The sequence below is a fragment of the Acipenser ruthenus genome, chromosome 1, assembly GCF_902713425.1.
Source record: "Acipenser ruthenus chromosome 1, fAciRut3.2 maternal haplotype, whole genome shotgun sequence".
NCBI classification, from domain to species: Eukaryota; Metazoa; Chordata; class Actinopteri; order Acipenseriformes; family Acipenseridae; genus Acipenser; species Acipenser ruthenus.
Genome location: NC_081189.1, coordinates 18,043,605 through 18,071,235, shown reverse-complemented (window position 1 = coordinate 18,071,235; position 27,631 = coordinate 18,043,605). Strand labels below are relative to the sequence as shown.

The window sequence follows — 27,631 nt, the reverse complement described above, 5'->3', positions numbered from 1 at the left end:
CAACATAGAGGGAATTACTGTATAGTTGTGCACACCCACATTTACAAGCTCAAATTGTTGTTTAAAGATTTCACTGGGAGGGGCTTTGATATCTTTGCTGAACTGTAGATGTGTTAATACACTACACACCTGCACCCAGTTTTATATGTCTACAGGCAAAAAGCTAATGACACTGCAGACCTAACCTTTGCAGCAGGATTGCCATGGGTTTTGCTTTAATCCTCCCCTCAGGATTTTACTGTACCTTTGTGCTACAGGATGCATGACAGGAATGGGCAGGGTGAGCCTGGAACATGTACCAAAGAAAATGATAAACTGATTGACATTGGAAAGCACAGCTTCTGCCACAAAGAGACAATACATCTTTAAAAAAGAAACAAAGTAAAAATGATGCTTGATTCCAGAACAGCAATGAAAGCGCAAAACAACAGACAAGTGCAGGAACAAACTGGATTAGCAGCTTCATGAAGAATTTGAATCTCTGGGAAGTTATGTCACATTTAATGCGGTTTAACTCTCGTGCCAGGGAAGTAACCTGTCAATCACTCCTCAATGACAGGTCCTGCGACTCCCGGGTTGCCTAGGCAGCTGCACTTTCTGACCGTTGCAGAGCATACTTTCTGACAGAATAAAGTCAGTCTTCCAGAAGCATTCAAAGGGTTAAAATGCCAAGTTCCATTCAGAAGTCCTGTACAGGATAGTGTACTGGGAGCTTGCTTTGGCATTTTTCCAGAGCTGTCTTCATCTGCAATCTCTGTCCAAAGCACTCTCTGTGTTAATAATAATAATAATAATAATAATAATAATAATAATAATCAATGCAACATTTAAATCTCTTATTGCGCATTCACGCTGTGCTTACAGAAAAACAGCAGTGTAATAAATCAAACTGACGCTTTTCTTTTGTCCAAACTTGTGCAGTGAACAATAGCTGAAATGGGGATTACAGAATGATGCAAAATGTACTTGGATTAAAACACACAAGGACATGTTATGTAAAGTTAAGGGCACTAGAAATCCAGAAGAATGAGTTGAAAATGCTGAAAGGTGAAAATTAATTACAAGCGTAGACTGTGTTTCTTTTTTTCCGGTCCGGAAATTGTGCTGTTTGAAATATTTCGCCTCAGTAGACGCATCTGAACATTTGAAGTGACACACATTACAGTAGGCCCCTACATCTGGGATCACGTACATTGATTGCTGTCTGCTTTCAGTTAACTGACAGTCAATACCTTTAATGCTGGTCAGGAGATTTCTACCAACCATTACAGCTGCTTTTGATTTCACTTTATCTTCATTCCATTAAAGACACATTTTGATTGTTACTGTACTGTATGCCAGGACTTGCTTTGTTCCACTTGCTGTAGTTATGACTGTTGAAACTCAGCACAGACTACAGTCATGTTTGGTATTAGTAGATCTTGAACATTTGTCTTTGACTGTAACACTGCATTACGTGTTCTATTGGAAAGTACGACTAGCTATTTATCTCCATATATATCCTAATTGAGGAAAAACTAAACCATCATATAGATGCATTTACAAAGCTACAACCTCAATTACACATATAAGAAAACAACGTTTGGATGCAGTGTGTGGCCGTCTGCTGACACACAGAGCATTAGTTATGTGCTGCTTCTCATTTCCAGTCGTGATTACTCACACCTGTTTTTCTCCCTTTTTGCAAAGTGTGGTATTGCTTTGCATGCAGAAAAATATTGGGGTCTGATCAGCATTTCCGATCTGTCCAAGCTGGTGGTACTGTTTGTTAGAACGGAGCCCAAAAACGAAATGCTGAGATTGTAAAAGCTTCTCTTCTAATTTCTCAGAATGACGCTTCTTGGAAAATTGCTGCTGTATGTCATGGAGGATTCGATATCGGGCAGTAACGTTTTTGTTCGTCTTTTCTCGGGCAGTCAGTTACGTTCCTGTTTGTGTACTTTGGCAGTCACATCTTCTGTATTAGCAATTTTATTACAGGCATCACTGTACTCAAATTTGTGAGAAGAAAAAATGGTGTGTCTTAAAATTCAAAGGAATACAGTGTATATATGTTATCAGTAGGCCTACTTGTTTTGTTTTTTTTGTAATGCTTGAAATGGTTAAAAAAAAAATTACTTCAAGTTAAACACCTCTTGAGAACGTTAGCAAGGCTTTGAAATGTGAGAAAAAAAAAGTACAGACACCTCCGCTTGAAAGGTGAGAATGCAACAGCAGATGACAGAGACACCAAATGTTGGTATGATTCCCCAGAGCTAAATGTTTCAGCTTTGAATGACTATAATATGGATTCTGTTCTGTCACAGTCCTGAATAGAGGTATTTAATACAACCTCTCGTACAATGCACATCACAATTTAAATATTGCACAGTTCATTTTTTTTAAATGACATAAGGCTATGCATTTTAAATGTGTAAGGATGAGCTAGAGAAACAAAATTATTTCTGTAAAACCAACCTGACACTGTGACAGCAACAAAATGTTTTAATTGTTCATTGTTTCCAAAGCTGGTCTGCAGATAGCACAGTAATTTATTTCAACTATTGCATCAATTAATATATGTTGCACTGTAGTTAAGCACTACCATTTGGCAACAAGCAGGACTTTAATTTTTACTAAACTAAAGGTAAATGTTCCATACAGTAAAGGAAATGGCTTAAAAGGGGTTAACAGTCAATGCTTTTAAATTGTCACTTTCTGTACAATGTAAGCCACACATTGACTCTGTTAAACATTTCGATTTTAGGGACCTGCCAAACTTTAAAACTTTTACAGGGAACAATTTGCATTGTTTTGACATGTATAACAAAACATTAAATATTTAAATTGATACACTGATGAAGGCACCAGTGGAGCAGTCAAAAAGTTTGTACACTTATATTCTTACTGTGCAAGTTTTACTTTGCATACGGCCAACCCATCACCAGTAAGGCAGAATCTACAGTAAAACATTAACATCCGATTCAGGATCAAGGCTACAGTTCACTGTATAGCACTATAAAACACACACAGTCTACCTGTAGATGGCCTGAGAAAAAAATCTGAACCATGCACATTCCAAGTGTGCCATCCTGTCATTTCAAATTAACAAATGAATGTGCTAAAGGTTACAACCAGATTTCACAGTGCACATACGCACCTGCTAGATAACGCCAAGACAGCACTGAACTGAATGAATAGCACCAGGTAACAATGGATCAACTGAATTAACACTAGGTAAGGGTACCAAAAAATAGCCCTTTTTTGTGTATTTTAAGGGTACTGAATACAGACGCTACTTTTACAGTACATCGCAGTGACAAGAACACAAAAAGAAATGCAGAGGTTTGTGGATCATGAAAGAAGCTGTAACGGGCAGTAATTTTCAATTTTAATGTATTCAATGTCATGAGGGAGTTGAGCTTTAATCTATGAAATCAAATCTAGAATTACAAAGCTTTGATCTTGACATTAAATCAAGCCACCCCTGTTGCTTTTTCGAATTTAAAAAACACATTTTAAAATTCGAAATCGTGCACATCATACAGACAAGCGTGCAAATACAGCTTAAAATGCCTATTTCCTACTATACACCTTTGATGCCACTGTATTGTACGTGTCTGTAGTGTTACCGAAAACGACATCTTTCACTGTGGGGTTTCAAACCTTGTATGGCTTCTTGTATCATTTCTACGAAGATGATGCCCAGCTCTTCCTCTCCTTTCGCCCCTCTGACTCTGACATCTCCTCCTGTATCTCTACCTGTCTCTCAGCCATCTCCTCCTGGATGCACTCGCATCACCTCAAACTCAACCTCTCCAAATCAGACCTCCTTTTCTTCCCCCACCGCTGATCTCTCTATCTCTATTCCTCTTGAATCCACCACCCTCTCTCCCTCCCATCCACCAAGAACCTCAGTGTCACCCTCGTCCCCTCCCTGTTCTACTCTCAACACATCTCTACTCTGGCACGCTCCTGTTGCTTCTTCCTCAGGGTAATTCCATATGAAATCAATCACCAAAAACCTTGACCTCCTTTGATTTGGATACAAATTTCCACGCATGTTTGCCTTTGGGAGAAGTGGTTACAGTGTAAATTTTAGGCCTGAGTGAAATCCTGTTCATGAGATACAGCTCATCAACCTTTCCATGGTCATAACTTCCTCCATAAATGACATAGAAAGGTAGTTTTGGTGTTGTTTTAAAATGACACAGTCGCTGTTTATCTCTTTCAAAAACATCTTTTGAGAGGCGCCCAAGAAAATATAAGAACTGTAAAAATGTCCTCAACATTTGCCAGCACTTGGAAGATTTTGTCATAGAAGCAGAGTGGAACTTCTTTGCAACATCTCATGGCAAAGGACCCTGTGATGGTGTAGGAGGAACCATTAAACGAATGGCAAGATCCAGACTCCACACCAATTGTACAGGTCTGCAAAAGACAACATTCCTGCTGTTGAAGTAGAATACTTCACGATAGCACAATGGCAAGCTGAGCAAGAGTTTCTGGAGCAACGACTCCTCCAGGTAAGAACTGTTTCAACCAGTTTCCAAAGCAAAAGTCCTTGTATGAGAGTCCTCCCAGTCAACAAAACAAAGAGAAGAATCAATCACAGTCGAAGAGGATGTCCTACCATTTGACCAAGTGAAAGGATATGTTACTGTTCAGTATGACAGTCACTGGTGGCTCGGGCTGGTGGTGTCTGCTGATCAGAAGAAACGGGAAGCTGAAATTAACTTCCTGCATCTCAATGGACCAGCATGACCATTCTGTTTCCCACACTGTCCAGATCAATTTATTGAAGACATGGGGGATGTGCTGACATCAGTGGAGCCAACAACTGCAACAGGAAGGACATACACCCTGAGAGACAAGGAGATGCCAAAGCATCAAAAGCCTTGACAGAGTGGCTACAAAGGAAAAGAGCAGCTTAGGTGAGTGGTGAATTGTGTTGCATGCAGAAATATAATGACAGAGACCTGAAAATGAAATGTCTACATTTCCAACACTTCTAACAATACGTTTTCTTTTCCAGGCTCAGTGATTCATTGGATTTGAACAGTGGTAGCTCCTGGGGCAGCATCACTTAAAATACCAAACAAGCGCTGACAGAAGTACAACTGGTGGGGACAAAATTAAATGTGCACAATTCGGTATTGATTTAGATTTAATTCACCTGTATTTTGGATGTTAGAAATAATGTACTATACAGCATGCAACACTTCAGCAGTTTGCAATCTGCTGTACTTAGTGACCGTATTGGTAAATAATACATACTGTGAGAAGTTTATTGTGAACCCACCTGCACGGTTTACTCTAACATTAAAGAAGAATCCACTCAACAGCACACTACAGAACTCCATTGCTTTGAGCCAGTTTTCATCAACCTGGGGGCAATTTAGTGCCGATGTGAAGAAAAACAAGTTTATGCATGACATTGAGATAATTTGCATCATATTAAAGTTTTATCTTGGCAATTCTTTCCGTGCAACAAGAACCTTCCCAGCTGTTCTGTGAGACACTAAATTGTTTATGATTTTTGCAACAGAAATAAGAAGATTGAAAAAAAAACTCCATAATGGTTAACTTTACCTGTAGGCCGTTCACATTTAAAGAATACAAAAATCAAACACTGGTGTCGCTTTAAAAGTTAAAAATAAAAACACTAAATGTACTGCATGACCTTTAAACAATTGTTGGCTATTCAAAGGGGGTTTACAGTAAGCAAGTGAGTATACTGTGCAGTAAGCCAGGCATTTAAAAAAGCTAAACGGAACAACAGTAGCAGTGGTTTGTTTTTTAAACACTACATTTGTGTTTCTGTGCTGCACGCCCTGGACCCATAAGGCTCACACTGCAATTGTTCTACAGCAGGAACAACCCTGATAACAGAGCTGATGCCCTCACTTTTGGATTAAATATCGTCTAAGTAATAGAGGCCTGTTCAGCCCATGCTGGTTCCTAAAAGGAAAAGACGTGGACTACATCAGTTACAATACATACAGCAAACGAGGAGAGTGCTGGAATACATTTAAATGTTAAAATAAGCAACACAAGTGGATCTTCAACAGTTAAAAAAAGTTCCTTTGTATTCCAAGTCCATAAATACTGAATGCAGCAGAATTGTGTCATTAGAAATAATATCCACGGTAGGGCCAGTATTATCTTAAGATGTCTGGGTTAGTGTTTAATAAGTGGTTTGTGTTAAGTATGATACTGTACAGTACATTTGAGTTGCCAGTGATTTCAACAGCATATTGTCAGTCATACAGGTTGGTACAGATGGAGATGAGCTTTCTTTCTGTTTGGTTTTTAATATATGATTGTCAAAGCATATCTGAGTATACAGTCATATACACTGCGGAATAAAAGAATTCACATGCAATGTCTCCAATTAATATTAAAACAGATTGCCGGCATGATGTTCACAACTCTTTCAGCTGAACTACGTTTTACATTTTAGTACTGTTTCCCAATCTTAGCATATCCATAATCACAAGATGCCACCAAACATGCAAAGCACTGGGGAAAATGCCTGAGCTGTCAGAGGCAGAGCCGGTTCATAATGGGGATGTTTTCCCTACTAAGCTAAGTGCACAGATCCAAAGACACAGTTCAAACTGTTAAAACAGCGTTGTATGGTATCTGGGACAAAAGGAAACAAAATAATCCTGGCATGTACAGTAGCCATGCAAGAACGCATGCCCAGGGCTTAAAAACTGGGTATTAACAAAACAAATTATATATATATATATATATATATATATATATATATATATATATATATATATATATATATATATATATATATATAGTTTTGTATTATCAATTACTATATCCTGTTTATGTAACATGCTCTGATGTTATTCTACATTTTAAATAATGTGGCCCATTGCTACATAAAATAAAGATGCCCCATACTGTGAAGAAAGAATACCCTTATCATCATTTATTTAATAAGGCAAAGCCTGTCCTACAGAAGAATTAAATCCTGAAATTGACATGCAGTTGTGATGAAACTGATCAGAGCAAGTCCCTGTTGCCTAAACTGAGCTAACTGGGGGAGAAAAAAAAAAAAAAGAACCTTAAGTGGAACGACCACTTGGGGAGAAATACTGAGGACTGTGTAACCAAGTTACAGAACGCGATTCTTTCTAACCACTCTGGTGACTGCAGAAGAACGCACGTTGTATTGCTACAACTACAGTATATGTTACGTTAGTTCTTCCTATGTTTCTTTTCCACCTTACATTTTATTCCATTATTTTGTTTTAGGAATATGTGTAGACTAAATTTTCCAGGCTACCGTCCCTATACGACCGTACATACTGACATGAAAAGAGATCCCTTGCAACTTTTATTATACGACTAGGTTAATGTTGATTACGCAAACTTAAGTGACACATCTCTACTTCTTTTCACCAGCCCTGAGCATTAGTCTTTTGTAAATTTCCAATCAGGAGAATATAACAGATTACTGTTGTGTGTTGTATTTATTATATAACTACAAATAACAAAAAATAAATAAATAAACTACCACATCCATTTTTTACCAAGATCACAGTATTTATTTTATAATACAAAATGGAAGAAAGCTGCGTTACACACAACGTTACAACTTTAGTAGCTGCAGAACTTAAACCACGAGTCTCAATTTACAAGAAGGTAAAAGTACGGTAAATAAATAATGCAGAAAGTGGCTTACCCCATCATTGCCCTCTTCCATATCCCTTGATGTAATATCTGACTGCCAGCTTTTTGCATTCACTGTGTAGACCGGTCTAACAGCACCACTTTTTAATTGCTCACATCTCTTAGCCGCATAAAGAGACCCATTTCTTGCTAAACATACAAAAGTCTCGCAGTGTTCCTTCCAGGCAATGCTGGCCTACATTTTAATCGTGACATACGAAACATTGTCAGATTACCTCCGGCAATGTCAGTAAAGTAAGGAAGAGAAGGGGTAGGCGTGACAGTTCACTCCAGGAGAATTCAAGGGCTGTGAGGAGAGACTATGCATTTTTCTGGAGCCTTAGGTATATTGGTGACAGTATTCTTTTCATGGGCAAAAAGGGTACTTACCGAACATATCTCTCCTTCAGATTTCAGTATTGCCTCTTCGTTTACGATTTAGTGTGGTTTTTCCACCTTTACACTTTGACCGGCTTGTTTATCTTGACATCTTTGTTTTTCTAACTCCACTCCCCCTCAGACATAGTGACACTTGGTACATTCCTATAAAAAAAAATGCTTCCAAATTATACCTTTCCCCCAACAAGGGCTTACTTTGACGGTTTTGCAGTGAATTGCAGACACGTTTTTTGACGGTACTAGAGGTCTAAACGGCAGGACTGAAATAATGAATGGGTTTGTTATGTTTTTTTAAACTAAAGATTTGGAACCGAGAAAACCAGGATACTGTTGTGTTGTGGCTATGTCCTCAGTGGATAAGAATGTAAGCGACTGAAACCCATTTCCTGTCTACATTGTAAAATTACAGCATTACATTGAATTTAATTCAGTGATTATACACCGGGAATCACCAGCAACTGTTAATTCTATAGTGTAATTGATGCACTAAATTTGAAATCCATGTTTTAAATTAAAGAACAAAAGCCAAAAGAGCCTGAACACAGCAAGATAATGTGTCCAGTGTTACAAAAATGGATTTTACAACCTTGATTTATATCTCCAGAACATTCAGGTGTTAAGGAGTTGAGAACGACTGTCAATACTGCTGTATCATATACAATTTCTGAGGCTTGTAAAATGGTGCCTCACGTCATCAGATGCTGAAATCAAGGCGCACTGATATCTGGAGTGATGAAATTGGGACAAGGAGAAGTTCAGTTCAAAACGAAACGCACACATGTTAATAAAATCAGACCTGCCAAGTCTCCCGATATAGAGCGTGACCTCACGTCTCCAGGTGAGACTCAAGAAACTCCCCATAATTTAGATTGACAATTGTAATGCATTATTACATAAGTGCGTTTTCTCTAAAGCGCCCGCTCGCTCGCTTGTTCCCTCAATAGGGGATACAGTAAAAAAAAAAAAAAAGGTATATAAAATGTATATACACACACCTACACATATACTCACACATACTGTCTCGCATATATATATATATATATATATATATATATATATATATATATATATATATATATATATATATAGCACAGCTGCCCCATGTAAAATGTACCTTGTGTTTATAAGAAACAAACACATAACGTTCATGCTAACGCTATGTCTTCTGTGGGTACGCTCCAAATTGAGCTGATTCTGTTTCATAATTAAACTCAGAAAAGGCTGTTCATTACAAAACAATCTTTGTGTTTAGCTTCATATCTTGCCCGAGCCTATTTCTGGTCCCCTTAATTTTAATTCAAACAAAGCTGACAAATGATGTGAATTGTTCATCTGCGGTCCTACTTTTAACTCGCATTTCGTGTTAATTTAACGTTGTGCTTTTGTTATTTTCCCCACTAGTTTATCAGAGATGTCATCACACATTATTTATTTTTTAATCATCCAAATTACGATAATATCCATCACGGAGTATACACAGATAGCTGAAGTCCTTCAGGCCCCTGTTCTGAGTAATTTTGCCAAACATATCAAAGAGTATTTGGGGTTACTGGAGGATACAAAAACAATGAAGTTTGGTATTACAGGGTCCACACTTCTGACAAACCAGCAGATGCGATCTAATTTAGAGGTGGTCTCGAGTACGGTACTATTAGACCCTGTGTGTAGAGCCTAACGGTATTTAGCACCTTTAAGCCGCTTGAAAGGCATCGTGTGGACAGGGCAGTACAGTTAGATCCGTTATGGAGTGTGGATAGGGCCGGAACCACGTTTCTTGCTTTGGAATCGTCGAACCAAATACAAATATCAAGGAAACGGTTCCAGTGAGCAGTGAGTACAATTATGTTTTTAATAAACCTGATTATTTTTAAAAAACCAAAAAAAAAACAAACACATAAAACCATTACAATTATCAAAGATTTTTTCATTTCTGTCAAAAATACATTTGATAACTATATTGACACGTTCAGATAATAATTAAAAAAAAAACCGAGAAAAGACGCACTTGCGTTTTGTTATCCTTAGACTAGACTGACCGCGTGAGTTTAGTTTGACATGCTTTTTGCGCTATGATTGCTGTGGTCTTTCTAGTGGTTTGTATGCTGCCATAGAACTGTAAGACGAGTGTTTGTTTACATACCGCCCTGGAAGCCCTGCCGGTGTTAGAGGGAGGAATAGGCTGTGCAACGAGGTAACTGCACAGGGGCCCAGCCACGCAGACTGCGCATCCCGAAACAAGGTGTGTTTATTTAAAGTATTTTGTAAGTGTTTTTGTTTAAACCCTTTTATTTTGGGCCGTGTGCCTTTGTTTCTTTGTTTATGTGTTAAATAAAAGCGCTTAAACTGCAGCTTCTGACTCTGGGTTTGCTTTCCTGCCGTTGACAGCATTGACCGCAAGGCTACAAGCTTCAACCAGGAAAATTATATAACTTCTGGTAAAACGGCTTCCAGTGATTCAGCTCTTCACCTGCCAAATATTTCTGTAGAGTCAGGGAACAAGATTTTTCACTTCAGCATTGCCAGGGTAAAGACACACACACACACACACACACACACACAAAAACTAGCATGTACTAATTATATCTATCTATCTATCTATCTATCTATCTATCTATCTATCTATCTATCTTAGGTACCATAATAGTAGTCTTGTACTTCCTTCGTCACTTCACTTGGGCAGTGAAGTTGCTCCCACCCTATTATATAAATACATCTTTTTTTTACATATGTTTTGTTTCCCTGGGCTACAATGGATTGCAGATTCAATTTTTATCTCCTGCTGTAGTTTGTAGAGGGGCAGAGTGGCACAATAATGAAACACAAGGCAAACAAACTGAGCAGTCAACAAGATCTAGAGTGTGCATAATGATACACAGTAAAAATAATAAAGAAGGATTGTATTATCGGGCAAGAGTGAAGGAACAGCAAAGCGTCATTTTTATTGGTCGACTGGCCCCCCAAGACCCGCCTCCCAACCACTCAGAGAGAGAGAGAAGCAACACACCCTCACCCAACCTCTTTGTGTCATTGCTATGATTGACAGGCACATCCCACTGGGCTCCCGACCTTCCCCTGCAGGATCATGCATACGCCTGATAGCCAGCACAGGTCTGCCGTATCACAGGGTAATCATTTGTATGCATTCCTTTTTCAAAACCTTATGGAAATCAGGCTGTGAGCTCACCATGAGGTAAGTCTGTGTGCTTGCCAATTTAGTGTGAATAGTCATGACTGCCTGAGGAATTGTTAACACATGATGCTCTTAAGATCATATCGGACACTCATTCCAACGTCACTGTGACTTGTGTCCCATGATTAATTTATAGATCCTTTATTCAGTTCATGTTTCCAGATGATGATAAGTCGACAGCAATTGTGAAGCTCAAATACAGAATACACTATATTCTTGCATCGCAAGTGAATTTAATAATCCATTATTAAGGTCATACAGGTTTATTCAACCCCCTTTTTTTTGCAAGTCCAAAACGGAAAATAATAAAAATTGTGAATTTGTTGAAACTAAACCCTTGGATTTGAAGGCCTTTTTTGTGGTTTTGAGTGAAAGGTTCACTGGACACAAACATGAATTACCACTGGGAGGAAAGATTACTGCAGCATATCACAGAAATGAAATACATCACGAATGTCTCGTTACCCCAAGAGCGAGGAACGACTTTTCTAGATGTAATGGATTACAGTGTGGAATGATTGGACAGTTTGGCCCTGGGTCTTGCCTTCCAGGTCCAATAGGATTCACCCTCAATTGAGGTCAACCAAGGCCAGATGGCAGAGGACCATTGACCGCTGGGATTGGAGAAGCAGTTGTGAAGGAGGCAATGGGGAAGCGAAGGATAAAGACTTCCAGGACATTTTGTGAACGGTAAACTCAGTTTTTATAAGATAGTTTAATCAAGAGAATTTAATGAAGGCACCAATAAAAGTATATCATTATATTATTAATATTGGTATTGTCCAGTGAGCATTGTGCAATAGATACCTGTGGAGATTTGAGTCACTGCAAAATAATTAGCACCAATTTTGAATAGACATAGAAAATTTGTATATAAGAAATGTTTCTAATCCCATTTTGTTTTAATGAGAAGACTGAGTGTGTGTGTGTGATTTTATATTTATATATCTATCTATCTGTCTATCTATCTATCTATCTATCTATCTATCTATCTATCTATCTATCTATCTATCTATATATATATATAGATAGATATAGATATAGATAGATAGATAGAAACATACTGTAAGTAAATTATTAAACATTTGCACAACAAGTCCTTTGTTCAGAAGAAGTTATTAAGTAAGAGATATGGAAAATATGTACACAATGTAAAGAAAGTGGTAAGCCAACATACCCTGGTGTCTGATCTCGAGTACACAGAAGTAAAAACTATAAAAAATAATGTCCTGTCGTAAAGAAGACATGGTGCAATCAGATCTGACTATTAAAACCGAACATACCTGAGGTACATTTGCATAGTGATTGTGTCATTCAACAAATATCACAGATAAAAAAGTATAGTCTAAAGCTTTGTTTCACCTAGAGGTGCTTATATGGAATAATGTTAAAGTGCTACATCTTGACATCCAGTCAGTGATTCAATGTGCAATTAAAACCATCTCCCTGAAGCTAAAAGAAAGTGTCCTGTTTTAAAGTGAAATATACAGGGTCTAGGCTTATATTACATTAATGATACGTTTGGGACTCATAAAAAAAGTAGTTTACAACAGGCTGAACACATTAAGCAGCATGTGTTGTGCCAAAGAACAACTATGGTTTAAAAAAAGGACAGAAATAGCTCTAGTGTGTATGCATGCTGAGCAGAATTTGAGAGGAATCTGCTTATTCTGCATACTGTACATGTAAGGACATCTGTTTCATAAACAGTGCAGGAGCTAAACAATCATTTGGCTTCACTTAGAAGTTACGTCACTGATCATTTTAAACACACAGGGCTAGATTCTCAAAGCGCTTTACTACTAATAGTGATCCGCACAATTTTTTCAGAGATGAAAAAAACACCCAATAAAGTTACCAAACAAGATGCCTGTAAAGTCAACACCAGTTTTTAATTTGCTTTAGAGTTGTATGTGATGTCTTTTCTTCACAGAAGGGCTTGCATGTGTAAATGAGGAACAAACAAATAAAAGGGGAACAGCACTGCAATGGAGTTTGAGCTTCCTTTTTGTGATTTGTTTTTTAATTGATTGGCCTGGAGAAATCAGTACTGGATAAAGAACAGGCTATAATGGGTCTCTGTATTGCTAGTATGATACCTATTTTATCCTTCACTTTTTGGTAGCATTCGCTGGTTCGGTGATAGCCTCCTGAATCCAACCCAAACCAAATTCACAGGATGCCCATCTAAACCCTTTTCCCAAAGAAACAAAGACGTAAACTGTAGAACTGTGCTATTGACAGTATGCCCACGTCCCTCATAATGCTCTACCTGCAGCTTCCGCACACTCAATAACCAATCAGCCAGCTCACCTCAGCTGACTAGCCAATAAGATGCTACAGCCACATCTCTCAATCACTCGTCTGCAATGCAGCTTCCCTGAAGCGAACACTGTTACACAGGGCAGATATGCTGTCTTCGAAAACAGCTACAGTCCCACAGAACCCTAGGGGGCATGTTTACCCTTCTCTGGGCATTGCACTAGATGTGGTTAGGGGTTTGCGAGTAAATTGTTTAACAGCTTAAAACTAAGTAAAATGTATTCTGGGTGAGTAAAATATAACAGCCTTTAAATCGAGTACTTTTGATAAATGCATACTTTCAGTGGTAACTTGAGTATGTATTAACCATTACTTTTAAAGTGGAATATTTTCATTTTACAAAAAAAAATGATTCACTCAAATATACAGGCTTCTGTATGGTGCTTGGATTTCTTGAATTTTCCATAGACAGCAAGAACTTCCAGCTACAAGTAACAAAAAGCAACAATATAATTCTAGTCGTTCTTCCATGGTAAATATTCTTCTAGTATCTGTTATTTGACAGAAAAACCTAGATTGCTTGATCAAAATCATACAGAAATCAATGTTTACACTCAAATAGAGTCCCAGCCGAGACTGCATGGCAGGCAGAAAACAGAAGGACAGGTCAAGCAGATCTTTAAAAGAGAAAGTATAGGAGATGTGTTGTTAGTTAACAAATATGTAAAAATACAGGGTTAAATGTCTAGAATATACACAATATTTCTGTGGTCTGTTTCAAATACCAGTACCTAAAAACCAAAACAGGAAATATCTCAGGAATGCCATTCTATATATTTAAACTCTGCAAATTTATAATGACACCCTTCATTGCTTCTTGAATAAGGTAAATATACCATGGAGGGAGCTAGTATTTACACTGGCAAATATCCTAAAGTCCACACCTATAAGCTAAATAACAGCTTATATTTTTATATATGCATAGTCAGTCTTGAGATAACATGCCAGATTTGAACAAGATTTGATTCAGTTTTGAAATGCATTTGTGCCATTCGACTTATTCTTACAGTATACATGCAAGAAGAGAAGACATAACTTTAAAGCAATGCCAGTAAATTCCAGGGCACCTTGTTGTACATTCCAAACAAGTCATTCACAATCTAGAGCCCCCTTCACACTGGCACTCCTACCGGTGTTCGGACCCAGGTTCTGGCTACCCAGGTCACAATCCCACGTAGTGTGAAACCACATACCCGGGTCCCAGAGACCCACCTCAGGATGTGGGTCGACATGCTTTGACCCGGGTTGAGCGAGACAAAATGCATGACGGCCTTTCATAAGCTGACAAAATAACAAACAGCTACGCCAGCGTGAAGGTTTCACATCCATAAGGAATATTTCTGTTTAGCCATATTTTTGTTGATTGATACACAGCATGAGCCAGAGTGCAGCAAGGATGAAGAAATATTTGCTCTAATCAACGTTTGGGCCGACGGTTCAATCCAGAGAAGCTTGGATGGAAGCTTCTGTAACAAGCTGGTTTCCATGGCATTGATACGCACATTGTGTTCTTGCGTCTGTCACCCAGGTCAACCCTGCTTTATCAAAAGCAGTGTGAAATCGCGTAGCCAACCCGCATAACACCGGGTCCTGACCCCGGTTGGTTCTGACCCAGGTAGAGCATGCCAGTGTGAAAGGGGCTTAAGCTGCACCATAAGTATATTTGGAGGCTTTCAAATGATAGCAGTGACTTGCATAAAAGAAGCATCAGCCACATCATTGCATGCATGAATATTTTATGTTATGTATTAAAAAATAAAAGTCTGTTTCAAGAAAACATGCTGACGAGGTCTGTTGAAGTGAGAAAGTTTTAAACCATTTCACCCACTAATATACCGGTACTTTTGCATTCTTGCTCAAATGCTACTCTGTAACACGTGTCATTTAAAAGGAATCAAATGCATCTCTTTCAAAACAATCCAAAATCAAGAAATTATATCTGACATCTTGAATTATCTACGCCTCTGGAATCCTAGTTGCCAGCCCCTTTTGCTTACTTTCAGATTCCAAAGAAATCAAGTGATTTTTTCACTCTGCAGACCCCACTTTCTTCTTCATACTGTTACTATGAGGACAGAAGAGTTGAAAGGTCACCACTCGAGTCCCCATAGTAACAGTATGAAGAAGGTACCACATCATGTGATTTATTTGGAATAAGAAACCACTCAAAAGGAGCAAACAACTAGAATTCCATAATTTTAGATAATTACAGGTGGCTTCAGATGAAACAATATCCAATATTGAATCAATAGAGCAAATAGCCACTCAGAAAGTTAAGAGGATGGCGAAAATAAATGCAATTACAGTATATTTGAATCGTCTTAAAAATGTAAATGTTTTGTAGTATCTGTGAACCTTTCACAGAAGAGGCTACATTTTAAATGTCTTAGTTAATAATTCTAATTTAAAGATGTATTGTTTGCCAGTTTCATAATTTTTCTCAATATGTTTTCTGTTTTTAATGACTGATCCAGTTTTCTTTATTCTTTCAATTGTAATTTTCACAGCCTCATACTACAGTAGAGGGCGACATTTTACTGCAAGCTAACATATGCTGCAGAGCCAGGGTAAGATAACAAAAAGATTGTACTTAAAATGTCAAACCTCATCCCAAGTGTGACTGCAAGATCAGTTCCTCTGTGTTCTTGTTACTCTCAATGTTAATTCATGTTATACACGCAACCTTCTATCGCTATTACTCATATTACAGTTTGTAGACTTATGACTGAAGAAAGAATTTTAATAATTCAATATTGCTTAAACGAATTGAGGGGTTTCAGCACTCTAAAGAAACAGGGAAGTGTACTTGAGATAACCAAAACAAGTACAGTAGAGAGTCAATTATCCAAACTAATTGGGACCGATATACTAGTTTGCATAATTGATTTGTATGGATAAGGTATTAATAACAATTACTGTACCTTTAATAGGTACTGTACCTTCAAGGGCAGCAGTGTGTAGTAGTGGTTAGGGCACTGGACTCTTGACTGGAGAGTCATGGGTTCAATCCCAGGCGGGGGACACTGCTGCTGTACCCTTGAGCAAGATACTTTACTTAGACTGCTCCAGTAAAACCTCAGCTGTATAAATGGGTAATTGTATGTAAAAAATAACGTGTAAAAAAATAATGTCATTGTATGTAAAAATAATGTGATATCTTGTAACAAATGTAAGTCGCCCTGGATAAGGGCGTCTGCTAAGAAATAAATAATAATAATAATAATAATAATAATAATAATAATAATAATAATAATAATAATGTATTGAAAAAAGTTAACATACACAAGTACTTAGTACATAAGTACCTACTGATGATATATAACTAATAACCTCTTCTAGCACATGAAGCATACAAATTTACAAAGCTTTACAAATCATTAAATTAATGCAATTAAGTAAAAACTTTAACACCTACAGTTAAAGGGTACATAAGGACCTTTTTATTTTATTGTGTTACATGTTCATGGGAATCCATCTTGAGGCAGGGAATGCAATTTAAAAGTTTAAAAAAGTGGTCAAAATGTAAAAAAAATAAACATTAAACAATACACACACCTTACGTAAACAGTTGTAGCAACACATGGGAACATGTAACACAATAAAATAAAAAGGTCCTTATGTACCCTTTAAGGTAATGAAATACTGTAATTAAATGTACCATATACCAAACCTTGAAAATCATCAAAGAATACAATTCAGTACAACTTTGACACATTACAGAATTTTAGGAATCATTAAACTTCAAAAATTCATTAAATGCTTCTATACTTTGATACCAGACATCAGATACTTCTATACTTTGATACTAGACATCAGAAATGAGATTCCACAGACACATTCTATTGAGGAGGACTCCAGCACAATTTTACCAACTACACCTATAAAGGCTACTATGGAGACTTTTTCTTTGATTACCTTACAGGAACTGACAGCGCTAGTTCGACATATGAGAGCTACTACATGCTCTCTTGATCCTATCCCTACAAAACTATTAAAATATGTTCTTGGTGTTATTAATACCCACATTTTAAAAATTATAAATGGTTCACTTTCCTCCGGTATAGTTCCTGCAGCACTTAAGGTAGCTGTGTCAATAGTTGTGTAAGGTAGTTGTGAACGATCTGCTGATAAGCTCTGACTCGGGTTTTCCATCAGTATTAATTCTTTTTGATCTAAGTGCTGCCTTTGATACTGTGCTGTATACTGTACTAGTAGCTAACATCCCTGGCCACAGTTGTAAAAACAAAATTAAAGCGATTTAGGGTAGACCGATCCTAAATTATGACATGTGTACATGTGTGCATCTGTAACGGGGGTAATTAATACTTTTTCACTCAAATAGTATTTTTACATACAGTACATGCAAAGAGGCGCAGTGTGTGGGAGCACATGGGGTAATCTCACCCCCAAGTTTGAAGGACAAAGGAAAAGGAACAGTTGTTTGCTCAAGGAAGCACCTGTACATTTCAAACTGACTGGAATGACAAAATGTAAATACCAAAACAACGTTGGGTCCTCTCCTAATGCAATATTACATTTTACAAAATTGTGTTCAATACACTTTCATTTTCACGGTACTGATCCTCAGTGTCTTACTTGAAATCCATAATATTGCAGTGACCAGTAGAGTTTTACTTCTAGCTCTGAGGTTTGAGATTTTACCATTGTTAAAAATACTTTCTTCATCATTGCTATAACTTATAATAAGAGTATATAAGGTATCTGTGCTAGTATTATGAAAAATATTGTATCAGGCCAGTATTAAGGCTACTGTTAAGATGCCTTGTAGATCTAAATAAAACATTTTTGTCCTATTCTTGGCATAGGGAAGAACTCACTTCAGTCAGAATTGAATCCTACAAAATCAATGTCAAGGATGTCGAATTAGAAACTCTAGGGAGGCCTAAAATGGAGCATTCAGCTTTTACTATTAATAGTTACATTATATAAATGTAACTTACATTTCATGCAGTCTTGAGTGGTAACTGTTTATATTTAATTGATTTATAATTTCTTGTCATTTAAATGATTGATTTGATTTGATTTGATTGCTTGATTGATTTTTGGTTGTTGGAATAGTGTATTTGGTAATACCATAGTGTATTCTAATATTACTTTTAAATAAGGACATGACATAAAACAATTACAGTATGTAAAAAATATATTGCATTTAATTGCTCTTTTATTGTATGAGTTTGTTTTTCCTCAACTCTTTTGTTGTTATTTGTTGTGACTTTAGCATAGTTACCAAGTCCATTTTAATACAAAGCAACAAACCCTTGATGCAGCAAATATAAAGACAGGAAGGGAAGCAGTGTAGGGTCGGGCCAAACATTAAAACCATAAATTACAGCAACACAAAAGCAACTTCCTTCAAGTAATAGAAAAACTACATCAAAGTATGGGACTGAATTTACCTTTTTCTTTAAATGCACTAGTTTTTTGTGCTTTTAAATAACAACGTTCCAAACAGCTCCACAGCATGCTAATCCTTTATGAAAATGAACCATTGCAACACTAGTTTTCATTCTCAAGATTAAGAGCATAATAAGGATAATATATTTGCACAATTACCTCACAGTTTCCATATACTTATTGTATGTCTAAAAACATCTACGAATAATATTCTCTGACACCTGATATGTTCTATTTTTGAATACAGCTAAATGGAAAGCAGATTGAATTGCAATCAGTCTGTTAGGACACATACTGTAGCATGCATTCTTTTAAAATGACAGGGAGTTTAATGCAAGTAAAGCACAACCTGTATATTTAGTTGCGCACAGGTGTCACAAAGGATATAATAAAGGATATGTCTAAGAATCGAACTGTATAAAAAATAAGGGCAAGCATGCTCCTTGGAAAACCATTTCGAAGAAAAACTAAAATATAAATATGCATAGCTCTTCTTTCTTGTACTGTACCAGTATTCATTTATCTATGAGTGGATGGATAACAGGTGTAAGGAGTAAATTACATGAATAGGGTTCCCTGAACCCTGTTAGGAACTGTGTGGACAAAAACCTAAACTTGACCAAAATCCTGCCACACACAGAGGGGTTTGCTCCAAAGTCTTTCTGAATCATTACCAGACAGGAATGAAGACCGGACGACTCTCATTATATCAATCGTTATATCTAGGTGGGAGCTGTGGAGCTTTATCTTTTTGGACTAGTGCTGTGTTCTCATTAAATGACTCACCAGTGTAGAAGATTGGGGGGTGGGAGTGGGGAGAGGGGGGACCTGATGAGCCATTAAACTATATTTGATTAGTTTTGTTAGCCAAACTAAAGACTAAAGCACAATATTGTATAAATTATCTTTTTTTTTTACACCTTTTGCATAAATTAAGACATAGGCCAGTATGCTGTCTTACCGTCTGAAGTGTCCTAGGGCTGGGTGAAACACTCTTTATTGTGCACGGCTGCTGCGAGACAGGTGAGGTGGTGATAGGGTTAGTATCTCCTGTTTTTTTATATACTCCAGTTAATTGGGCCGATCTTTCCATGACGGCAGATGTAAACGTTTTGCTTTCGGGGCTTTTGTAGAAAAGTGGTGTGTCCACCAGCGTCGGCTTATTGACTTCCACTTTCCACCAGATTCCATCCTTTTTTGTGGTGGTGGAGATGGGTGGGCTCCATGCTTTGGAGATGTAACCCCTGGTTGTTGGAGACTGAGTGGTCAAGGAGTTTGAATGCTTCGAGGGATTATCACTTTCTTCAGCCTCTGTGCTCAGTCCAGGACTTTGAATTCCAGTCTCGGGTCTGTCTGTAGTCATTGCTGAATGCAAGAAGTTTGCTTTTTCGCAGTTCACTACACCAGTAGGTACTGAATGGGAAACTGGAGTCCCACTCCTAACCGGAGGAGCTGTTTGGCTTGCATCGCTCATTTCTGTGCCACTGCTGTTAAGGTGTGACCGCATGGGAAACTTCAGTGTTTTCTCCAGGTTCCTGTGACCACGGTCGCTGTCCAGCCCACTGCAGAGACAATCTGAGCTGTTGCTGTTCAGGCAGGCGGCTGCTGGCTTTCTGGAGTCGCACACTGTGGCTGACTCATTTCTTGAGATGTCTGGGGAAAGCCTTTCCTCCCAACCAGCTGCGCAGGCTGTGTTGGCAGGACGTGTTTGAGCAGATGCCTTGGTTGGTGACTGCAGTTGGATAAAGAGGAAGGAAGTCTTGACCTGATGATGATCATCCATTTCCTCTACATGAGATTTATCTCTCAACTGATTTTGCAGAGGGAGGCAGGACAAAATCCAGCTATAGAAGGTGAAAAAAAAGACCAGCGGGAGATATTCCAGAATGCTTCATTTTTGTTTTGAATGTTAACCTATAAAAAAAAAAAAGAGCAAAAAATGAAGCGTGCCGTATTTAATTTAACACCTTAGTGTCTGATTTTGCAATAAAAGTCTTTTAATATGTATGGATTTGGTTTTTAATAGCAGAAGTTCTTTATTGAGGTTGAGGTGATCCTGAGATCACAGGAGGCTATGTACTGTACTTGGTGGTCCCTTGGTTTTATACACCATGACCCCCAAAATATGAGTATATCATTGTTCATTATTTTGAATGATTAATCCAGCAGTGTACAAATAGGTGAACCTCATACAAAAGTAACAGGACAGACTTGCTGAGGGATATCGTATGTACAGTATATATGTACAGTCCTCCCGTAAACCCACATCTTCTCACTCATACCACTTAGAATGACATAAGCTCCTTGCGTAGTGTAATTTAATGCTTGCTTGCCCTTTCAAAGTCTTTGATTTTGGTCACATTCACATGAAATGGAGCAGACACAGGCTGCTTAACCAGGTATGAGGCAGACAGGTTTATGACATGAACCAGTGAGCTAGTCCAATACTGCTGGCAAAGTCTGCTTTCTGTTAGCATTGAACCTACAATAAGTATAGTACATGGATACGGGCAAAATAAAAACATCTCAAAGTATGGTGTCTCTATCATGAGAAAACAAAAAATCTAAAGACCTTGGTCAATATCAGGATCAGTGACACACTTGGCCTGTAGTGTTACCTTGCAAATGCATTTCCTGAAATGGTCTCAGAGATACGAGGTGGTGTGACTGGAACATTACTGCCACAAATGGTTGTATTTTATTGGAAGATACCTGGTATCAAAATAAACCTAGAGAATTACTGAATACAATTGTGTATCGAATGTGAAACTAAAAACTCAAAATGTGTTGTCTCTGTCGTCTGAAAAAACACATGACCACAGTATTGGCAGCCATATTTATTAGCAGGAGTTTCCATACCAAGGAAAATGTGAAGTCAGAATCTGATACAGTTCATGAGACATGAGCTGCTGAAAAAGTGTCGTCGGCAGCAGACTAACAAAACGACACAGCATAAACAAAAATATTGGCAGTTTATCTTGATAAAGATGGTACTGTGTAGATCATTCTGTAACTGAAAATTAACTTTCGCAAACTGCTAATGGAGAAAAGGGAACTTAAGTAACTAAAATTGAACTGCAGCTTTGCTGAAGTTGCGTGGTTTGCTCTTTCAAGGAACCGGAATTCACATTAAAAGAGAACTGCAGTCACAAGAGCAAGTTTACTAACTTTCCATTTTGCAAAGCATAAGATACTTGGGTGTAATAGAAGGTGACAAGGCAGCCTTGTGATTTCGTTTTGTAATTCCAATATGAAGACAGTCCAATTTGGCACATAGATAGCTGCCGCCACTGTTAGTACTTTGTTTGAGGTTGTGCTGAAATGATACTGTAATTTAGGTTAGACACTGTTATTTTAAGAGACAGCCACAGGGCTTTTACTCAGCAGAACAGAACCACTCCATTCCTGTAGCTGAGCCAGTTCAATTTAAAGTCCTCTTATTAAACTGGAGCCACCATGTAAAGGACATGCTTAGCAGTAAACTGATGTAGGATTCATATTTATTAGTGCGCCAAATTGTACAGCATATATGTATAATGCAAAACCACCATACAGCTGTCACAGATGTTTATTTTACAAAAAAAAAAAAGTTTTTAATTAAATAAAAATGCATCCAAAGCTTTTTTTAACATATATAAAACAAATATGGCATTATTTTCAGTAATTACTGTTGTAGGTTCTACATGCCTAAGTACTAAACCATTGCATTGCCATACATAGTTGTGCCACTGCACTGACATTGAAGAGCATTTAGTAAGAGATCAGTTTGTGGAATCAGTTCCTGTGTGGCTGTGTTAGTTCCAGATAACCTGTTGGGGGCCACAGGATGAAGCAATAATTACCTCTATTCCTCAGACACTTGAAATTATACAATTTTTCACACTTTCATGTTACAAGCATAGGTATATATGCACCATTTTTTCTCTAGTATAATAAATGTATACACTTACATGGAAATGCCGAAACACAAAACGAATAGAAGACTGTAATGGTCTCCCTAATAAGAATATAAAACACAGCATGTTAAAAAGGTATTCGGGAGTGTTTCAGGTAGGGGTAATAACATATGGAGTGCATTACCAAGCATAGGGCATTACTGGGTTCAAGAGACTAACTGTGTTTCTTGAGAAGGAGTTGATGGAGGGACATGTGAAGAAAGTAGGAAAGAAAGAAGAAAATAAAACAAAGAGGCCAGCTTTGTGGAGCTTAATAGTCTTTTCCTGTTCCTAAATGTTCTTGTGTTGTGAAAACAGATTTTGGTTTCCTTGTGACAGACCAATCATTTAAGTTGTATTTCCAGGTTTAACTTACCAGTTTGATATTAGCATTGTGCCAAAATAGGAACCCGGTTGCCACAGTACCATTCTACCTGCCCTTACACTATCATTGCCCCTAAAGAACTATTACTGTACATTGCCATTGAAGATCATTTAGCTTTTTTTTGTACATACTACATAGTAGGTAACCTCCCTCTGCAGTCCTGAATATTTATATTTTGTTAAATAAAATATGGTTGTATCAAAATCAATACCTGCTAATACAGCTAAACTCACATTATGATTGTAATAATACACAAAACCTTGTGTGTTCTGTAATGAATCTCCTCCTAGCGGCTACTGATGAGTTAATAATACTAACATCAGCATAAGACCTGTACTTCCCTCTCAACTACAGAGCTTGCTTTTAAGCTGAATGGTAAGGTGTTCATCTTTGAACGGTACGGTTTGCAGTGTGCGTCCAGCCCTTGCCTTTCCATTCAATTCAATGGGCCGAGATGCCAATTCATTACAGTTCAAAGAGGTTCTTTCCCTCTGGAAAAAAAAAATCACATTCTTCATATTGCCGCAGCAATTCTGTGTGTGGTACTTTTGTACAGGGTGCCTACACTGTAGCCAAGGAAGCAATGCAGTTTTGCAAAGTAACACTAAAAGGTCAACCTCCGGAGGAGTATGGAGAATAAGATTTAGTCGCTGGTAACAATTTGCTTTACATGAGGCAGCCTTGTAACTAACGAGCATTGAATTATTCTCAGTTCAGATGTTTTGGTTTATAATTTGCACAGAATAGGACTATTGGAAATCATTACCATGAATCTGTGCTGCGTTGGTGTAGAGCTAATAGTGCCACACAAACAAGTTCAAACAGTTGGGCCTGGTTTTATTACCCACATAAGTGTTCTATTAAATAATTATGAAAACTTTTTTCTGGAAATACAGCTCTGAATAAATGCATTTTCATATTTGGCAGGTTAGATTTGCCAATATAAATAAAAGAAAAGCTACTACTTGGCTTTAAGTTTTATTAGTGATATTTTTCAATATTGTCCGTCTTTTTAGAAAGTTGCAGTTGTGTGTAATTTTAAAATTGTTGGTCCTCTACCAAAGTTTTTCTTAAACACTTAATAAATTAGAACAAAGTTTGAACTATAGTGGTGCTCTCTCACCTACAGGAATTTCAAATCGAATTTCTAAAGTCACACTCTCTATTTCTTTATAAGCTTATAGAAATTATCTTCCATGTATACATAAACACTGTATTTACAAATGTATTTAAGGCTAAAAAAATCTGATATGATACAACAAAATGTGGAATGTCAAACTGTGCTAAAGTTTTCATGTCAGTTCTTATGGCGTATTGTCTGTGAGCTAACCCAAAATGATGTAATCCAATAGTAACACAGAGGCACACGTGTGCTGTTCACATTTACCTCACATTGGTTTTTCAGACAGCAACATTGAGATTGAAATTCAGAATGAAAAAAAGCATCGTCTTGTAAGTCTAACAAACAAATTCTGAAGGCAGTAATAAACAAGACCACCCACTACTGAGAATAACAGTCTTGTTTTCATTGCATTCAATGTACTACAACTGCGTGAGAATGGAAAAGCTCAGAAACTTGAAAGCAGAGTAACTCTTCAATATTGTATGCTTCTGTTACCACTCTACCCTTTGGTCTTCAAAGCCAGTGTCTTTGCCACTTTGAGAATGGGTCAGACCTGTTTACACTTGTAATTAATATTGCTAGCATCTTTACAGGACAGGATTAACTATAGGATGCTCCCATCGAGAGCTTGATGATAAGCGGCAGCCAATGAATGAACCTTCAAGTCACAGCACTAATGTACTGTACAACTGTGAAAGGCAACTAGTACAAACTGGATACCTCCCAGTAAGGCTGCCCTGTGTACACACCTACAGTAAATAGAACCTGTACTGTTAAAACTTAGACATTCATTGAATTGTTCCAAGGTTTTCAAATAAGTACATTGTAAAATCCCAGATGTGCTATTAGTTTACAATAACAGTGGGTTCAATATGTGCTAGTCACCATTTTCACATTTCAACTTTTATTTTCTAAATTCAGGGTTTCATAGTAAACTTATTTTTTCCCCCACTAAGAAAAAAAAGGTCTAATGTAACGACGAGAGCTCTTTCTACACAGACACTTATTAAAACAAAGTAACAGCCAGGGAAAAAGCGGGAGTTTGCAGTGTAGCCTGCAGCCTGCAGCTGTGTCCCAGGGGGTGATGAGTGTAGAGATGTTTGCAGTAAAACAGTGACCTCTTTATAGAGACACTGTAGGACTGCTACAGAATGTTTCCCCAGCCAATAAATCAATATTTTAAAATTGCAATATCAACACCTATAAACCCTGAAGAAAGCATGCTTTTATCATTTCGCTTTTGTTTTATGTTCAATGACCATAATGTCCAGTATCTGAATTTGCTATAGAGCAGTTTTGTAGGCATCCCAGTATATTTCATTATGTGCTCATAAAATATATCCAACAAAAAAAGCTGTATATTAAGAAGAAGAAGAAGAAGAATATTGTGGGAAAAGGTGGCTGTTTTAACACATATTTTTTTAATTACACTAGCAACTTTTTTAATGTTTCCAAATTAGGTTTGTCATTTATACTCTTAACATATCCATTTACCATAAATGCTAACATAACATATTTGGAATTCACACTACAATTTCACCCATTTACCTCTCCTTAGGTTGCTGCATAAAGAAATAGGAGCATTTTTATATGCATGTGAAAATGTATTGCAACTTTACCTAGAATGGGTAAATGAGTAATGGTCAACATGAGTTTTTGTCATTTATAAGATACAAGAAAGAAAAGCCAGCACAAATACAGAAGTTCAATGACAAAATATTATTTTAGTATTACTACATTTACCACAGTGTTTTATAGTTAAGAAATATATGTATAAATTTGTGAATCAAATAATATTATATTCATCATTATAACAAACTAGGTCTGTGTGCTCATTTTTTAACTACAGATTATACTGTATAATAGATCAAATAGCTCTGTTACATATTTAGTTTAATGTAATAAATGCAGCACTGTTGTAAAAATAGCAGCATTAGTGGCACACCACACATGCTGATATGCTGGTTCTGTGAATGTGTGAAAGCAATGTGGTTTATGAACAGCCTGAAATTCCTCCCTCTAACTTGTAAGCACATTTTTTAAGTCTACCCATTCGGAACTGATGGAATCTTTTATTTATTTATTTATTTTTTAATAACCATTCTACAAGATTGGTACTGTATTAATATGGATTATATATATAATTTTTTATTTATTTATTTTTTTTCCAGAAAAAATAAAATGTGTTGTTGGTTACTCTTATAGAAAAGTTGTGTGCATATAAAATAATATTTAATCCCTCAAAACAGGCTTTAAAAAATATATGCAAATGTTGACCTCCTATTTAAAACACTGCAGTACAGTACTTACAACTCTTGGAAATATTTTTTTTTAACTTTTTATTGACCCTACAAAAACCGTTTACATGACCTCCAAACAAAAATGTGTCTTAATTGAGTCCACCAGCAGCTGTTTATGGCCATTAACACTGTCCACATGTTAAACGACTGTACTATCAACTGTTCTGCCAGAGTGCTGCCTATATGGATCTGTGAATGGCTTTGCAAACGCAGCCTCAGGTCTGTGCTAACAAAACCCAGCTCTCTCATTCTAGGTCTACACTACCACACATGCAGCCTCAACAGTGCAACAGATCAAAGGACTTACCATACTGAGAACAATCTTTATCCTCCCATCAACAGTGAAACCCATAAAACCAGGAAAAAACGTTCTGATGCATTTCCAGTTGATGGCGAGCCGGCAGCAGACTATCAAAGTTGTGACACACAGAGCTTCAGCGGCCCATGCGTGTGTGCTGAATGAAAACAGAAAGCTCCACACAACCCCTGCTGCTGCTGCTGCTGCTGCTACAGTCCTCCCTGGTTCGGCATGCCGAGGAGTCCCCACAGTCACTTCTCAACGACTTTCTCCTCTTTGCCGTTTCCTCACTCATTTCTTCCACATGTTTTCCAGCAAAGCCTTCCTGGTTTTCCTTAAAGTGGGGGTCTCAGACAGCATCTCAGCCCCTCCAATCTGTTCAGGGCCAACAGGAAGAGATACGGTCTCTTTTTACTTTCAAAACTGTTTTTATTTATTTTTCTCTCTTTGCAAGAATAAACTGTTATTTTGCAATTGTGCATTGAGTGCAAATGTTACTGGAAATTTGAATATAAAAATAGAAACTAAAGATTAAACACTTTTAACACTGCAATAAGGGACAGTCTAGTGCACCCACTACTGTAAGCATGTGT

The 27,631-nt window shown here is 37.4% G+C and overlaps 1 protein-coding gene across 3 annotated transcripts in view; it reads right to left on the bottom strand.

Annotated features, from left to right (window-relative positions):
• LOC117962537 (PH and SEC7 domain-containing protein 3-like) overlaps positions 1 to 27,239 on the bottom strand; it is a 111,865-nt gene extending 84,626 nt beyond the window's left edge. Inside the window, exons 1-2 of one of the 3 annotated variants that reach the window (XM_059012874.1) lie at positions 27,048 to 27,239; positions 19,959 to 20,911 (exon numbers count right to left, since the gene is read on the bottom strand). In XM_059012874.1, coding sequence (XP_058868857.1) covers positions 19,959 to 20,780 — 822 coding nt within the window. In that variant the 5' untranslated portion in view covers positions 20,781 to 20,911; positions 27,048 to 27,239. Of the gene's footprint in view, positions 1 to 7,684; positions 7,965 to 8,061; positions 8,302 to 19,958; positions 20,912 to 27,047 lie in introns of those variants that run through there. The other 2 variants (XM_059012885.1, XM_059012881.1) reach the window with 2 other exon arrangements.
• Positions 27,240 to 27,631: the final 392 nt, after the last annotated feature.